Source organism: Macrobrachium nipponense, chromosome 22 (assembly GCF_015104395.2).
Source record: "Macrobrachium nipponense isolate FS-2020 chromosome 22, ASM1510439v2, whole genome shotgun sequence".
NCBI lineage: Eukaryota > Metazoa > Arthropoda > Malacostraca > Decapoda > Palaemonidae > Macrobrachium > Macrobrachium nipponense.
In genome coordinates, this window is record NC_087213.1 from 63,287,935 (window position 1) to 63,305,570 (window position 17,636).

Below are 17,636 nucleotides of genomic sequence, written 5' to 3' on the forward strand. Positions count from 1 at the left end.
TCTGCACTCGAAACCCTTATCAAGGTTCTCTTGCAAATGGCATGTCAAATCCAAAAGTGCATCGCATGTGCAGAGCTGTTGCCTTTATGCATATTGACGATCAGCTGACAGTCCTACATATTCAACTTAATTATATAGTGGCATGAAAAATAAGTTTTTCTGCAATTTTTGAGAGTTCAGGGAGAATTGAAATAAGCCTGCAGTCTACATATATGCCTTTCTTTGGAACAGTCACTGCAATACTAAGCTTGCGCTCCTCCGTCGATACTACGCCTACCTAAAAATCTGTAAAATACTTATCTTGGTAGACAACACATTAGAACCCTTCTTTTTAAAAACAAAAGGAAGAAACTATCGAGATCTTCTCCACCCCAGCTATCAAGATTATCTAGAATTTTCTTAACATCCCGAGAGCGATATGCAAATTTTGTAAGAACCGGTAGTTCCTCGTTGGACGAGTGGATTTCGCGCTCGGGTACCAATCCGGTGGTCCGGAGTTCGATTTTCGGCTCTGCCAACGCGGAACCAGAGGAATTTAATTCTGGTGATAGAAATTCATTTCTCGATATAATGTGGTTCGGATCCCTCAATAAGCTGTAGGTCCCGTTGCTAGGTAACCAATTGGGTCCCAGCTACGTAAAAATATCTAATCCTTCGGACCAGCCATAGGGGAGCTATTAATCAGCTCAGTGGTCTGGTAAAACTAAAATATACTTAACTTTGTAAGAATGGATTGAACATGACTGTTGTCAGGGAGAGGGACATCATCAACTGATTGTTTGGAGTCAGAAGGTCGATGAAACAGTTCCAACTTTTCCTTAGGCCCAGCAACTAATATTCGCTGATGTCAATTTGGTCCAGCAAAGATGAGTCACAGAAAGTACCAGTAACATGGCAACGAATTCCATTATTTTCTCTAGTACATTATTTCGTGTTTCAAACTCATTGAAGCGTATACTATTCCTACCATGTTCTTATCGGGTTAACTTGGTAGAAATGATTATCGACCGTTGTCGTTGTTTTCCATTATATAATTATCGCAATTACTTATTCTTGTAATTGACATTTGTAATTAACATAACAATTAAGACCGATTGCATTGAAATATTCATTTGCTTTTGGAGTTGATGAGTGAATGAATTTCATCGGTTGAGGTTTATCGTCGGGCGTTGTTATTTTATAGTAATATTATATAATGTCATTGTATTGCTGTGCGTTGATATCAAGCTTAGATACAAGTGATCGAAAATATAAATAATCATATAGAATTTTATGTAAGTTTGCGGTCATTGACATCACTAAGTTTGGTCTTATTTTGAAATGATCTCTTGTAGGATAATTCCCACTTGTTAGAAAACTAACAAGTTCTTGGATATTTTGCCGATATAGAACATTTGACTTTCTTGTATAACTCCTTCTCTATCATTTAAATAATAATAGCGGTAAAGGCGAATAATATCAAAAGAAACCACCCAGTTGCCTTCATATATATTTATTGCATTTCATTGTATGTTTTGCAAATTTGTTGATATATAAAAATATAGTTATTAAATATCAAAATATAATTAAGATTTTTCGTACAATTCTCGAAATACAAAAAGCTATAAATAGGAGAAGTAAAAAAGGAATAATAAGAAGTAGATGGACTTAGAATAAGAACAAATAGAGGCTAATGGAGGTTCCAGTTAGAGAAGCCGATTCCTGGTCCGGTGCCTTTTTGGGGATTTGGGTCGTTTCTTCTCCTCAGTTTAAGGGAGGGGGGCGCCATAGGACAACGATGGGGATCTGAGGACGCCGCCGTTTCCATTGCCATTGGCGAGTCCATTGCTGCCATTGCCATTTCCATTGGCATGTCCGTTGCCGTTTCCATTGGTATACCCATTTAATCCGTTGCCGTTTCCATTTCCATTGCCATTTCCATTGGTGTAACCATTTACTCCATTGCCATTTCCATTTCCGTTACCATTTCCATTGGTGTATCCATTCAGTCCATTGCCATTTCCATTTCCATTTGTATATGCACTCCTTTCATTTCCATTACCATTTCCATTGGTGTGACCATTTACTCCATTGCCATTACCATTTCCATTTCCATTTCCATTGGTGTATCCATTCAGTCCATTGCCATTGCCATTACCATTTCCATTGCCATTTCCATTTGTGTATCCACTCCTTCCGTTGCCATTTCCATTGGTGTAACCATTTACTCCATTGCCATTTCCATTTTCGTTACCATTTCCATTGGTGTATCCATTCAGTCCATTGCCATTTCCATTTCCATTGGTATATGCACTCCTTCCATTTCCATTACCATTTCCATTGGTGTGACCATTTACTCCAATGCCATTACCATTTCCATTTCCATTTCCATTGGTGTATCCATTCAGTCCATTGCCATTGCCATTACCATTTCCATTACCATTTCCATTGGTGTATCCATTCAATGCATTGCCATTTCCATTTCCGTTAGTATATGCACTCCTTCCATTTCCATTGCCATTTCCATTGCCATTTCCATTCACTCCATTGCCATTTCCATTTCCATTTCCATTTCCATTGGTGTATCCATTCACTCCATTGCCATTTCCATTTCCATTAGTATATGCACTCCTTCCATTTCCATTGCCATTTCCATTTCCATTTCCATTGGTGTATCCATTCACTCCATTGCCATTTCCATTTCCATTGGTATATGCACTCCTTCCATTTCCATTACCATTTCCATTTCCATTGGTGTTTCCATTCAGTCCATTGCCATTTCCATTCAACCCATTGCCATTTCCATTACCATTTCCATTTGTGTATCCATTCCTTCCATTGCCATTTCCATTACCGTAGGTTAATCCACTTCTTAGATTGCCATTTCCGTTGCCATTGCCATAGGTGTAGCCAGTTGCACCATTACCATTGCCATTTCCATTAGTGTATGCGGACCTCCCAAGACCATTTCCGTTGCCATTGATGATACCATTAGCATACTGAGCAGTTGGTTCGACTCCAATGAATTCGTTGACGAAGTAGAAGTCTTGAGCAGTGGAACAGTCGAAGTTGAACCACCAGTCACAGACCAAGTACTGCTGATTGAGGATGGTGCCGTTGGGGCAGAGGAAGGAGTCCTGCTGGCGGCGTCCATTGGGTCTGTCCTGGCAGATGTGGAAGAGCTGGCAGCCAGCCTCAGGGGCTGTATCGGCGTAGTATCCAGGGATAGTTTGGGCATCGCAGGAGAATCCTGTGTCAGGGACATCAGCCAGGACTGGATAGTCTACTCCAGGGACACCACCACCTGGAATGTTTTCAGCCAAGGCAGCAATTTCGAAATCGACCCGATATTCCCCATTGGGAACTCCGTAGGATGTGCTTAGTTGGGCATCATAGCCATTGCTTAGGGCACCATTGCTGCTTCCAAATCCATTTGAGAAGCCGTGATCTGGGGCACAATACGTCGTTGCGCTCAGAAGAGCTGGAGAAACAGAGAAAACACTTAGTCTTTGTATAGCTAGTTACATTTTCGGTTAAAATTATTGTAACCTATTTGTATATCCCTTTCTTTGATACATATGTATCTCTATCTTATGTTTTTGTGTGCATATAAATATATATGTATATATATAATATATATATATATACAATATAATATATAATATAATATACACACATTAATCTACAAATGTCCTTTATTATCTAATTCGCTCTACTTCAGAATTTATAAATTTTCATATATGGTAACTGAAGGGGAATTTTTAGTTGATAATAATTTCGTTGGCTCCCGGGCGCGAACCTTGGAACCCAGAAATCAGGACATACAGCGCCTGTAACCACTCAGCTACCACGGGAGGACATAAATTAACCCCGCCCCTCACCTACAAATCCCTGTCGCGCACAGGTATTCGTTGTTTAGGAGTCGGCATCAACCCCCCTCGACCTTGGGAACTGAGTAGTGCTTTTGTCACACGTAGCCAATTTATATATATACATACCTATATGCATTTATTTTATATATCAAACACCCCAATCAAAGATTTGTCTAGAAAAATTACACACACACATATATATACATATATATATATATATATATATATATATATATATATATATATATATATATATATATATATGTCCATTTTCCATTTATTTTATATATCAAACACCCCAAGCAAAGATTTTCAATCGTATCTAATTTTTCCTTTATATATATACTGCATATATCTGTTTGTGTATATATACATATTAGTATATATATAGTATATATATATATATATATATATATATATATATATATATATATATATATGTGCATTCATTATATACACAAATAACAGGAAGATCTGGTCATGGTATGCTTACCAATGAGTAGAAAAGCCTTCATATCGGAAGACGAAGGGAGATGCGGAAGGGAAGCTGCGGATAGACCAGGAGAAGTTGGAAGAAGAAAAACCGCTGATGAGGAAGTTAGAAGACGATTGATGCTGCTCCATCGTGGGATGTGTATTTATACTTGTAAACCAGGTAAAGTCCCCCCCCCCCCTCCCCCACCCATTCCCCCTCCCCTCCCTTTCTATTTACATGGCGTCATTTCACACCTCCCACGATGCCCTTTTTAGCCAGCACGTGACGGGAGTTTTCGAAAACCTTATTGAGCAGATTTGTGACGGCATTGAGCTTATCCTTATAACCTATTTTGGGTAACTTGCCTTTATTTCTTTTATGATGTAATCAGAGTGACAAGAGAAAATATCTTAGGTGCATGGATTGATAGGTACTTCTTATCTCAAAAGTTGTGTTCCATTCTTTTTGCGTTTTATTTTTATTGGGTATTCTCGGTCATATGACTTGAATACCAGTCTGCTCAATTATGAAAATCCAATAATATAAAATCAATAAAACCTGAAATAAGGGATAAAGAATTACGTAAAGTGCCCAAAAATAATAAATAAAAACAACAATGCAAAAATAAAAGAATAAGAATAAAAAGAGAGTAGAGCGTCAAATTACGTATAAAAGAATATTACGAGTAACTGATATAAGAATTACAGGTAATTTATGTTAAAAGTTATAAAAAAATGTTTTAAAAAATCCTAATTTTGAGAGTTTGTATGACTGCTGGGTAAAAGTTTTTGGCAATGTCTTTGGGTAATTGAGATACATCGTCCTTTTTTTTCTTTTTTTTTTTATAGCAGAGCCAGAATCTTGCATATGATATCTGATGGGTCCACGTGTGTCTGTTATGGGATTTAAGGGAATGAGTCGAATTTCGATTTTTGCTAAATTTTTGTAGCTAAAGTTGGGTATTTGGATAATTCAGTAGTATTTTCACTAGTTAAAGTAAAGCGATTTGATAATAAAAAAAAAATTTGTAAAAAATATTGGGAAAGGATTTTGCCTGGCTCGAAAGATTTGTAAAATGAAACATGAAAAACCTTTTATATATTCTCGTTTACGGTAATTTCAATCGATAAAGTGATGATGAAACTTATTCTTTTTTCAGTTTTGCTTTATCCTCCATGTGTTATTATTGTCACGAAATATTCCACGGTGTTCAGGAAATCTTTGACCTTCGAATTTTGGAACGTCACGTGTGAAATTTTCCAGTTCTATACAGCTACGAGGTCAGACGCCAAGGTCAGAACAGTTTGGTATCACTTTCGAACTCTTGAAAAAAAGGAAAAATCGAAAAAAAAAATGTTCGACAAGTAAAACAAAGTAATTTGGTGATTCTTTGGGTAATATATTTCCTTTACGAAGACAACCGGACATGCTTGCAAGGCGAACGGACCATTAATACCTCGTAGCTAATAACGCATAAAGCGCCTTTCTCTGGTGCTTGAGGTCGTGACTGAATACGCTTTGCGAGAAAGATAAAGTCTGAGCGTTATAAACGAAATGCAAATTACAAGCATGGGCAGCGAGAGTCCGGTGGGATGGTTATCTGCAGAGGAAAATAGGGTCATCTTTTTCGTTCATATCTCACGGAACTTAAACCAATCAGTCTTACGTTTTTCTACAATTTTATGTTCTTATTTTTTTTTTAACCAGAATCATTTGATTATCAAAGCGCAGATGTATGCAAATTCCCCACTATTTAAGACGACTTTCGGGGTATTTCCCGAATTTTTTTATTTTCGAATATAAATGTTCAAATGGAAATTGTATCCTGATATATCCGAGAGGCCATGAATAATGATTTCCTATAAAAATTTCAGGATTAGATGGATGCATTTTTACTGGAGTTGGAAGTTTAAATTTCAATTGCCAAGCAGTCGTACAAGGATGGAAAATACTGACATCAGTTCCTTGAAATGTAACGAATCAGTTTGTAGTTTACATTCTATGCAGTGTTGGGGGAAATTATTCGCAAAATTAAAACCTTTTAACTAATTTTCAAGGAATTGATGTCCGTATTTTTTGTCCTTACAAGATTGCTTGAAAATCGAACTTTTGAATTCCCATTGCAGTAGAAAATACAGCCATTGATTCTTGAAATCTCTAAATGATTTTGTTATGATATCTCGTACAATGAGGGTACGATTTAAAATTGAATATATAAGTATATTCGAATCTTTTAAGCTTTATGTTCACAGTGTAGTTTGGTAAAGAAAGATGTTAGCTTCAACCGAATGATAGTTACGGAATGATATAAGGGCTATTGATTTTTACCACATATTCTCTGAATGGATATAAATTCTAAATGTAGAAAATGACTTGTACTACTTATGATACACTTTGTATGCTTCAGATGAATCAAGATTATTTCCTCTAAAACTTACGTTTCTGTATCATCGCAACTCGAGCGATGTAATTGCATCCTGTAGCGCAGTGGTTTCCAACCTTTTCTAATTATTGGCCCCCTCCATTGAATGGCACATTCTCTGCGCCCCCGCCCCCCCTTCCTTAAACACTGTAATTTATTGGCATAGTCGGCACATGTCAATAATTCAATATATATATATATATATATATATATATATTATATATATATATATATATATATATATATATATATATATATATATATATATATATATAATATATATATATATATATATATATGTATATATATATATATATATATATATATATATATATATATATATATATATGTATATATATATATATATATATATATATATATTATATATATATATATATATATATATATATATAATTATTGCACAAATCACTGTAGTCTAATCAGTACAATTTTCATATTTGCAAAACGTTACTTTCGTTATCTTTTATAATTGATTAATAATTAATTCCTTAATAGAGAATTTAAAATAGTTTATATATTTATTCAACTAAATTTCATATTTATATCTGAAATATTTTCTCACTATTTTGAAATTCTGAATTCCATCATAATTAATAGTTTTCAGATATAATTATCCCCTTCATCAATCATTTGCGCCCCCCTGGCAGCCCTTCGAGCCCCCCTAGGGCGGCGCGCCCCACAGCTTGGAAATTACTGCCGTAGCATATGTTGAAAATCATCGCCAAGACGAGCTTTAATTTGGGTATCAACTGCGAACCACTTCTATTGTAAACAGATAATTATGCTTTTAAATGGAGTTTGATGACAGCGCAAGTGATTTCAAAACTTCAAAATTTCCAATGTTTTCAAAAAAAATGTTTTTTTTTTCTAAAACATTTCATGAAATTTCTCTAGACATTATTTGGCAAAAGATAAGGGTCACTTATAAACCTTTCTTTTGTATCAACAAAATTTGATATTTTGTTAAATCAGAGTTATTCCAGTTATTCACTTTTTATTACAGAGTGTTTCTTTTCAAAGTCAGGCTTCCAGTGATATATTTATTGCAATAATTATGTTCATGTTATACCTAAAGTGCACAGACGCTTTATTTTTTCATGACTTCATAGTGAAATGCAAAGTGAGAGAAGTCTGTTTCGGATTAGTTCAATGTCGTTTGAAGCTGAAAGTCTGTATTATCAAACGAGAGTTTTATTTCCTATTTAGTCATTCGTGCCAGGGTTGAAACTTCATTCCCTTTCAAAATTTCTCTTACCTGAATGAATATACAATATTTTTTTTTTTACTTTTTTTAATTGGTTGAAATATTGGCCATATCACTGGGATTTTCAGCAGCGTAAATCAATACAAATATTATTTACAACGAAAATGTGATGGCAGTTTATGAGAATTAGCTATTCCATGTTCCTGCATTGGTGGAGTAAAGCCTGAGAGGAAGAGGAGGAGAAGGAGGAGGAGTTTTACGCATGCGTGGTTTCAAGTTAGAACGATTTCCATGCTTGAAATCGCTTGAAATCCTCAGTTACCTAATTATGAAGTGTAGTAGGTTTCAAGTATAATTTCCACTTGGTCTTCAGCTTTACTTAAGATTTTCGTTTCGTTTGTTTATGAGTTTCTAGTTTATTTTTCTTCCACTTAGAAACATATGGGAAATCATAATGTAAGGGTCCAGCTGAGAACAGTATTGAATTATCAAAGAAAATTTTTTTTTCTAAGAATCTTATAAGAAATTCAGGAAGTTGGGGGATAGAGAGAGAGAGAGAGAGAGAGAGATAATATCTCTCTCTCTCTCTCTCTCTCTCTCTCTCTCTCTCTCTCTATATATATATATATATATATATATATATATATATATATATATAGAGAGAGAGAGAGAGAGAGAGAGAGAGAGAGAGAGAGAGAGAGAGAGATGCAATAGCTATCGCCGTTTTCATATCTTTCCGAATTCAAGTCATCAAGACAGAATAAAAAAAAAATCTGCTTGTAGGAAAATCCAGCTTTCGCTCGAACGCATTGCAACATTCACTAATAAGGAAAGAATGGGATAGTAGCTGCCAAGAGCGATGGAAGATCGTATATTAAGAGTCTCACACGGAACTTTTGGGGGGATGATAATCTCCCATTAAGGCTTAATGTTATGTTGTGATGCTTTACAGCGTCGTGACCGGAGCACGCTTAAGAGATTCTCTCTCTCCTTCTCTCTCTCTCTCTCTGGAGGATGCCCAGCTCATCGTGAGAAATTGAGGGTCTCTCTCTCTCTCTCTCTCTCTCTCTCTCTCTCTCTCTGGGAGATCTCCGCTAATCAGTATAAATTGAGGGTCTCTCTCTCTCTCTCTCTCTCTCTCTCTCTCTCTCTGGGGATGCCCCGCTAATCGGGAGAAAATTGAAGGTCTCTCTCTCCTCTCTCTGGGAGATCTCCGCTAATCAGTATAAATTGAGGGTCTCTCTCTCTCTCTCTCTCTCTCTCTCTCTCTCTCTCTCTCTCTCTCTCTCTCTCTAAACAAAACTGAAATGACAGAAAAAGATAAGGAAAACAAAGAACAAGATAAAAGTATGGATGCAGAGATACTCATTGATACTACATATGAGGCTATAAAGCAGCATACCTACGAAGAAATAAATTACGATATGACAACAGAAAAGAAAATCCCGAAGAGGCTCTACCCAGATCTATACAATGACGGGAAAGAGGAAAAAAATAGCAAGAAAGACAAAATCTGCACCTTTTGAAAAGAGGGAATTGCAGATTTGGAGAAAGATGTTACTACAAAACATCCTAAGATATGTCAAAAACTATGAAATATATGGTAAATGTGCATACTTAGATGGATATGGGGGATGATTGCAGAGATCTGCATCCAAAAATATGTAAAACTACCAAAAGAAGAAAAGGATGTAAGTTCGACAAAAAATGCAAATATATGCACCCTGTAGCCATGAATCATAATCAAATAAATAACCAACCAAGTAATAAAATCCAAAATAAGAAAGAAACAAATAAAGAGAGAAAATCAAGAATATCAGGTAAAAGAGAAAAGCAAACCACCAATGAGATATGCAGAGGTGCAGCAAAAAATTTCAAAGCATCAGCTCCGAAATTCTACTCAAGAGATAATAACTGTTTTTATTATGCAAGAGGATATTGCAGATATGGAGAAAATTGCAGATTCAGACACAAAATGAATAATTATGATGAAGGAAGAACAAATATTTTGGAAAAGTTGGATTTTTTAATGTCAGAATTTCTGGAAATGAAAAAAAGAGACATGGGAAAATCCTTATTATTACCAATATTAAATGAAGGAGAAAACACGCAAACCATCATACTGATGAATGCGCAGGGTTTAGTTACGAGTAACTCAAAAAGAAAAATTGAGTACTTAGAAGAACTAACCCAAATTGAAAAGAAAATAGATATAATGATTATAAGTGAAACCTGATCAAATAAAAGGGTTCCAAACTTATAGATCAGATAGAAAAAATAGGAATCAAGGGGGAACCGCAATATATGGGAAAGACAAAAAACAAGGAAAAATATATGAGAAATATAGTAACTCAGAATGTGAACTAATAGCGGTAGGATTTGAATCTGAAAAATTAATGAACATAGTAATATATAGACCTCCTAATACTAAAGAGTTTGACTTTATAATAGAAAAATTGGATGATATATGTAGAAATCACAAGGACTGGACTATTCTCCTATCTGGAGACTTCAACTTTCCTTTCGTAGACTGGAAAGAACGAATAGGAGATTGTGGATGTACTTATACATATAAAAAAAGAGAGTAATAGTAGTGCAGAAGATAAGAGGCAATTCGAAAAGCTATTAGATATGCTACTAGAATACAACATTCAACAAATAAATCACCTGCCAACAAGAAAGGAAAATACTTTAGACCTAGTATTTGTGAACGAGATGAATTATGTTAAAGAAATAATAGTTTATAATGCGAGTATTTCAGACCATAATGTCATAGAATTAACAGTCCATTCCAAAGCAAGTGAAAACAGAGATAGCAAGAAATGAAAAAGTGGGAAGGATATGGAAAATACAACTTCTACAGTAAAAATATAAAATGGTCAGAAATAAATGAAGAATTAAACAAAGATTGGGATAACATTTTCGTAAGTGATGACATAAGGGTAAATACGGAGATATATAAAATATTAGAGAAAATAGTGGATAAATATATATCGAAGAAGAAAAGTAAACATCAGTCATGCATACCAAGAGACAGAAGGATCTTGTTCCAGAAAATCAGAAAGTGGAAAAAAGGTCTTTCAAAAGAAAAAAATGCATGGAAAGTTATAGAACTAAAAAGTAAGATAGAAAATGCAGAACAAAAGATTATACAATCAAAAGAAAATGAAAAACGGGACTTGGAAGAAAAAACCCTATTAAATATCAAGCAAAACCCCAAACTATTATACTCATATGCGAAGAAGATGAAAATAAAAAGAAGAATAGAAATAGGCCCTCTAAGAATTGAAAGGAGATTAACGAATGAAAAAAAGGAAATTTGCAACATATTGGCAGAACGATATAAGAGAGAATTCACCCCTAGAATAGATAATGAAGATAATGATATAGAAGTAAGGGATGAAAATAGTGAATATTTAGCTGACATAGATATTAATGAAGCTGATATTGTGCAGGCTATTAATGAAATTAAAAATGGAGCTGCTGCAGGTCCTGATGGAGTGCCTGCTATTTTGTTAAAGAAAGTAGTTCATTCTATCGCAAAGCCACTTGCAATATTATTAAGACAAAGTGTAGATACAGGCAAGATTTATGATGAGCACAAATTAGCATATATTACCCCTACTTTCAAAAGTGGATCAAGACTAGAGGCAAGTAATTATAGGCCTGTGAGTCTAACATCACATATTATGAAAGTGTATGAAAGGGTAATAAAGAAAAATATTATGAAACGTTTAATAAAAAATAATTTGTTTAATAAAGGACAACACGGTTTCGTACCCGGAAAAAGTACACAAACCCAACTGTTAGTCCACCGTGAGAACATATTCAAAAATATGAAAAGCGGAAATGAAACAGATGTGGTTTATCTAGACTTTGCAAAAGCTTTTGACAAAGTAGACCATATATATTAGCGAAGAAAATTAGAAAACACAATATCGTGGATAAAGTAGGAAGATGGTTAAAAGAATTTTTACACAACAGAAAACAGATAGTTATTGCAAACGACGAGAAATCGGATGAAGCCAAGGTAATATCCGGTGTGCCACAAGGTACGGTGTTAGCTGCAATACTGTTTGTTATTATGATTGAAGACATAGACAGTAATGTTAAGGATTCGGTAGTGAGTAGTTTCGCTGATGACACAAGAATAAGTAGAGAAATTACTTGTGATGAAGATAGGAACGCTCTACAAAGAGACCTTAACAAAGTATATGATTGGGGAGAGGTAAATAGGATGGTATTTAACTCTGATAAATTTGAATCAATAAATTATGGAGACAGAGAAAGAAAGCTATATGCATATAGGGGACCTAATAATGAGACAATCACAAATAAGGAAGCAGTTAAAGACCATGGTGTGATGATGAATAGGAACATGTTATGCAATGATCAAATAGCAATTCTGTTGGCAAAATGTAAAGCAAAAATGGGAATGTTGTTACGGCACTTCAAAACAAGAAAAGCTGAACACATGATTATGCTTTATAAAACATATGTTCGTAGTACTATTGAATATTGCAATATGATATGGTACCCACACTATCAAAAGGATATTGCACAAAATAGAGAGTGTACAAAGGTCCTTTACAGCTAGAATAGAAGAAGTTAAAGACCTTGACTACTGGAAAAGACTACAATCCTTAAAATTATATAGTCTAGAAAGGAGAAGAGAACGCTACATGATAATTCAGGCATGGAAACAGATAGAAGGAATAGCAGAAAACATCATGGAACTAAAAATATCAGAAAGAGCAAGCAGAGGTAGATTAATAGTGCCCAAAACTATACCAGGAAAAATAAGGAAAGCACACAGGTCATTAATCCACTACGCACCAGCATCGATAATGCAGCGTCTATTCAATGCGTTGCCGGCTCATCTGAGGAATATATCAGGAGTGAGCGTAGATGTGTTTAAGAATAAGCTCGACAAATATCTAAACTGCATCCCAGACCATCCAAGATTGGAAGATGCAAAATATACCGGAAGATGTACTAGCAACTCTCTGGTAGACATTAGAGGTGCCTCACACTGAGGGACCTGGGGCAACCCGAACGAACTGTAAGGTCTGTAAGGTCTGGGGGATGCCCCGCTAATCGGGAGAAATTGAAGGTCTCTCTCTCTCTCTCTGGGAGATCTCCGCTAATCAGTATAAATTGAGGGTCTCTCACTCTCTCTCTCTCTCTCTGGAGGATGCCCAGCTAATCGGGAGAAATTGAGGGTCTCTCTCTCTCTCTCTCTCTCTCTCTCTCTCTGTGGGGGATGCCCCGCTAATCAGGAGAAATTGAAGCTCGCTCTCTCTCTCTCTCTCTCTCTCTCTCTCTGTGGGAGAAGCCCCGCTAATCTGGAGATATTGAAGGTCTCTCTCTCTCTCTCTCTCTCTCTCTCTCTCTCTCTCTCTGTCTGTGTATGGGGAGGGGGGCGATGCCCCGCTTATCAGGAGAAATTGAGGGTCTCTCTCTCTCTCTCTCTCTGTGAGTGGGGGGGATGCCCCGCTAATCAGGAGAAATTAAGGGTCTCTCTCTCTCTCTCTCTCTCTCTCTCTCTCTCTCTGTGGGGGATGCCCCGCTAATCAGGAGAAATTGAGGGTCTCTCTCTCTCTCTCTCTCTCTCTCTCTCTCTCTCTCTCTCTCTCTCTTTGGAGTTATTTTATTATGTGTCATTTGCCCCGGTTTTGCACTTATCGAAATGCTAATGCGATACGCCGACAGGTTTTTATTTCAGGTTTTGATAAAATTACCAGTTCCTCCTTCGTCTGTTTAAGTACAGTCTTCTCGTCAGTTCTTTTAAAAACTTCAGTTTTAAACGCCAGTGATTTAAAGCAGACGAACTCTAAATCGAATTTTCTTGATTCATTATCTATTTTTCGTTTTGCAATTTAACATTTATTATATTTTAGGGTCTTTTTATACTGAGTCCTTTTGCACGCACCATTGATGGGTATAAAGCATGTCCGAATATTTGAATTGCATCATACCTGTAGTAAAAGTTACATTTACTAAGAAAATTAAATATTACTTCATCCTCCAGTTTTACAAGATTGCGCCGGAAGGTTTTCTAGAATAATTAGCGTGAACTTGTTCCAGTATTGTCGCTTTTGAAATATATACAAAATGTGCAAAATTATTGACTGAAAATGTTGTTCCTTAGCAACATCGGCTGACAAGATTAGTAAGCAAAATAATTTAAAATAAATGATGAATAACGGAGACGATCAAACTGAAATACCATGCTAATTTATCTTCGTCAATACCAATTCAAACAGAATCACTTGCCACATGATAGCATTCGGTTATTACCGCTGTCAATAAACGACGGTAATCTGCTATAAAATGCATCGATTGTATTTAAGCTGGACATTTTCGGAAAGTTGTGGATGTCTCCTCTGCTATTTTCCCCTGATCATTCTGTAATCCTTTCCTATTTATGCCTCTTTATTTCGTCTTAAAATTTTTCTGTTTCTCCTTGTAGTGTTCGTTTTTTAGGTTAATCTCCATATGTTTGCGCCTTGGTTATATTTAGTTTGTTTTTTCCTACCTATTTTTCTCCCTTATGCTTTTCATAACCTCTGGCTGGGATATTGTCCTTTTCGCCTGTGATACACAAAGTGAAATTTTCCCATTATTAACTATAAATTTTTCTCACATTATATCCTTAGTGGCGTTCCTTTCAAATGTCATCAGATTATACTTATGCCGACTTTTTTTTATACTTATGCCGACTTTTTTTTCTGAACTCTAGTTATAAGTTAAAGCAGCTAACGAAGTGTATCAAGCGTATACTAAAATTGCCTGGCTTGGAAAGTAATATCCAGCTTTAGTTACATGGCCCATAGCGCTTTATCACATATTTTCAAGCCCCATTCTTTAATATCTTTTCATTGGCGGCTTCATAGGTGCTGTTTGTATATTAGTATAAGTCAAGGTCATTTTACCGAGTTTTTTGAGATTATAAGTCTTACCATTTTTCTATAAGTTTAAAAAAGGTGAACTCCTAAGATGACACATTATTAGTGATATGAGAAAGTTTTTTTTTTTTTTTTTTTTTTTTTTTTTTTTTTTTTTTTTTTTTTTTGCCAGACACAATCACTACTGGTTTGTAAAAACCTTCATTGTTTCTTTACACTCATTTAAGAATTTCAATATTATTCACCCCCCTTAGGAGGTAGTGTCGCCAGTGCATCCCATGTGATGCACTGTAGGCATTACTAAAACGTTGTTTGCAGCGTCCGTTCGGTCCCTAGCGGCACCCTGTCTTTAACTTTTTATTATACCTCATTTCCCACTTCCTGTCTTCCATCTTGCTTCCCAACCACTTCAACTCCTTCCTAACACTTGAAGCACTAGATTACTGAAAGTGCCCCCGTGCTTACCATATAGCCATATTTTCGTAAATCAAATAAATTCAGTATTATTATTCATTGCCCCTAAGATTTCTCTTCCCGTCAACTGCTCAAATTTATTCGTTATTTAAAGAAACTACCAATTTTTATTATTTTTTATTTATATTTGAATTTTAAATTAACAAGGACTGTTATTGGTAACTTTTAAGAAAGGCTCGACAGCATTTAGCATAGAACGCTTAGTCTGGGCTTAGAAAGGGACTCCATAAGAGGAAGAGACACCATTAGCTCCATTGCCATTATTGCCATTGTTGTATCCATTTCCTCCATTGCCATTTCCTCTGGAACCATTGCCATTGCTGTGGCCATTTCTTCTGTTTCCGTTGGAAGCATTGCCATTGCCGTATCCATTTCTTCCATTGCCATTGCCATTAGAGCCATTACCATTGCTGTATCCAGTTCTTCCATTGCCATTAGATCCATTTCTGCCATTACCATTAGACCCATTACCATTGCTGTATCCGTTTCTTCCATTTCCATTGCCGTTTTGGTTACCATTTCCATTTCCGTAACCATAGCCAGCATTTGGGTCTACTCCAATGAGTTCGTTGACTGAGTAGAAGTCTTCAGCGTCAGCACAGTCGAAGTTGAACCACCAGTCACAGACGAGGTACTGTTGGTTGAAGATGGTGCCGTTGGGGCAAAGGAAGGAGTCCTGCTGACGGCGTCCACTGGGCCTGTCCTGGCAGATGTGGAAGACCTGGCAGCCAGCTTCGGGGTCAGTGTCGGCGTAATATCCAGGGACATTCTGGGCGTTGCAGTCGAATCCGGTATCAGGGACAGAGGCCAGGATTGGGTAGTCCTCTCCTGGGACACCTCCTCCAGGGATATTTTCAGCCAAGGCAGCGATTTCTGCATCGACTCCATAGCCATTGGTTGGGGCACCATAGCTGTTGCTTGGAGGAGCAGCATAACCGTTTCTAGGAGCGCCGTTGGAGCCTCTAAAGCCATTTCTTCTACCCCCAGAACCATTAGAGGCACCGTTACCATTTGGAGCATTGTAGCCATTGCTTGGGACACCGTTTGAGCCCCTGAAGCCATTGCCATTGGGAGCACTGTAGCCATTGCTTGGAGCCCCGTTTGAACCTCCGAAGCCATTGGTCAAACCGCCATTTGGAGCTCCATAGCTGCTTGATGGGAGCCTTTGGCATGCAACCAACCCAAGGAAAGCTGTAGAAGAATATTCTTATGAGACTGAAGATCTACTAGATTTAAGATTGGGGAACGGAACACATGACTGATGAAGGGCGGCATTTACTTTTGTTTAAAGATTGACTTCTTCAGATGAAAAAAAGAAACCCACAAAATTACTGAGTATAACTTTTGTACTTGTAAGCATTTACATAGTATTTTACTCAACACTTGAGTACTTTCAGGCCCTATTCGTGGCCTTTTCTCAAGAGAGAGGGCCACAGATAGGGCCTGAATGCCATCGAGTGTTGAGTAAAATACTATGTAAATGCCTACAAGTGAACAAGTTATCCTCGGTAATTTTGTGGGTTTCTTTTTCCATCTTCAGAAGAAAAATGAAGGAAAATTTTGCTTGGATTGACCTCTTCCATAAACGCTCATAGTACAAAGAAGTGATCAAATTTCGGTTTAGTTATCTATTTCCTAAATAAATGCATGCAGTGCAAGATCAGACAGCAATTGTGGTCTCACCTAGTGTGATAGCAGCCTTCATTTTGTGAAAGGCAAGTTTTGAAAGATGAAATTGACAGCAGACAGGGAACCTTAGAAGATGACAAGGAAATAGAAGCAGAAGCGATACAGTGAGTTGAATGGATCTGCGTACCAGATGAATGAGTATATATACTTATCTGGCGGGTAGAAAAAAAATGGAATCTATTCTGAGTCCTGCATCATCGTGCATAGAAGTCATGACTCCAACGCATACATTTAGTCGTGTTTGGAACTGCAAACATAATTCCAAGAATTCCATGTCGTAACGTGGTAGTAATCAGGGCCAAGTTTAGTAACATAGCTATAGATAGACTTTTTCGATGGACACCCTTCAGCCGATGTTTCGCAAAGCTTCAAGCAAGAGTATCGTGCAATCCATTTTCCTAAAATAATAAAACATATACACGGCACTTTTTGCAAGTGAAGGAATTATCTTTTCTTTATAGAAATACTTATTTTATTAATTCTGGTATGATTTATTTGCTCGTTAATTTTCAGCGTTACGGAAGATAGTTTGGATTTTCAAATGCACGTCTATATGTTTTAAAGATTTTTTTTAACTCTCTCTCTCTCTCTC

General features: G+C 36.4%; 2 protein-coding genes across 2 annotated transcripts; both read right to left on the minus strand.

Moving 5' to 3' along the window:
• Positions 1-1,476: 1,476 nt before the first annotated feature.
• On the minus strand, positions 1,477-4,416 carry LOC135198749 (probable serine/threonine-protein kinase clkA). The gene is made up of 2 exons (XM_064226604.1): positions 4,345-4,416; positions 1,477-3,460 (listed from the first exon to the last, which is right to left on the minus strand). Exons 1-2 carry the CDS (start codon positions 4,364-4,366, stop codon positions 1,749-1,751), a joined length of 1,734 nt encoding a protein of 577 aa, XP_064082674.1. The 5' UTR covers positions 4,367-4,416; the 3' UTR covers positions 1,477-1,748.
• An 11,090-nt stretch (positions 4,417-15,506) lies between these two features.
• LOC135198750 (pro-resilin-like) lies at positions 15,507-17,157 on the minus strand. Its single transcript, XM_064226605.1, has 2 exons — positions 17,039-17,157; positions 15,507-16,546 (listed from the first exon to the last, which is right to left on the minus strand). Exons 1-2 carry the CDS (start codon positions 17,058-17,060, stop codon positions 15,567-15,569), a joined length of 1,002 nt encoding a protein of 333 aa, XP_064082675.1. The 5' UTR covers positions 17,061-17,157; the 3' UTR covers positions 15,507-15,566.
• Positions 17,158-17,636: the final 479 nt, after the last annotated feature.

Bases quoted from the DNA above. Each gene is read 5' to 3' on its own strand.
- LOC135198749 (XM_064226604.1), bottom strand. From the start codon at position 4,366: ATGAAGGCTTTTCTACTCATTG. The intron at 3,461-4,344 runs GTAAGCATACCA...CTGTTTCTCCAG, and splicing joins GAAGGCTTTTCTACTCATTG to CTCTTCTGAGCGCAACGACG.
- LOC135198750 (XM_064226605.1), bottom strand. From the start codon at position 17,060: ATGAAGGCTGCTATCACACTAG. The intron at 16,547-17,038 runs GTGAGACCACAA...ATTCTTCTACAG, and splicing joins GAAGGCTGCTATCACACTAG to CTTTCCTTGGGTTGGTTGCA.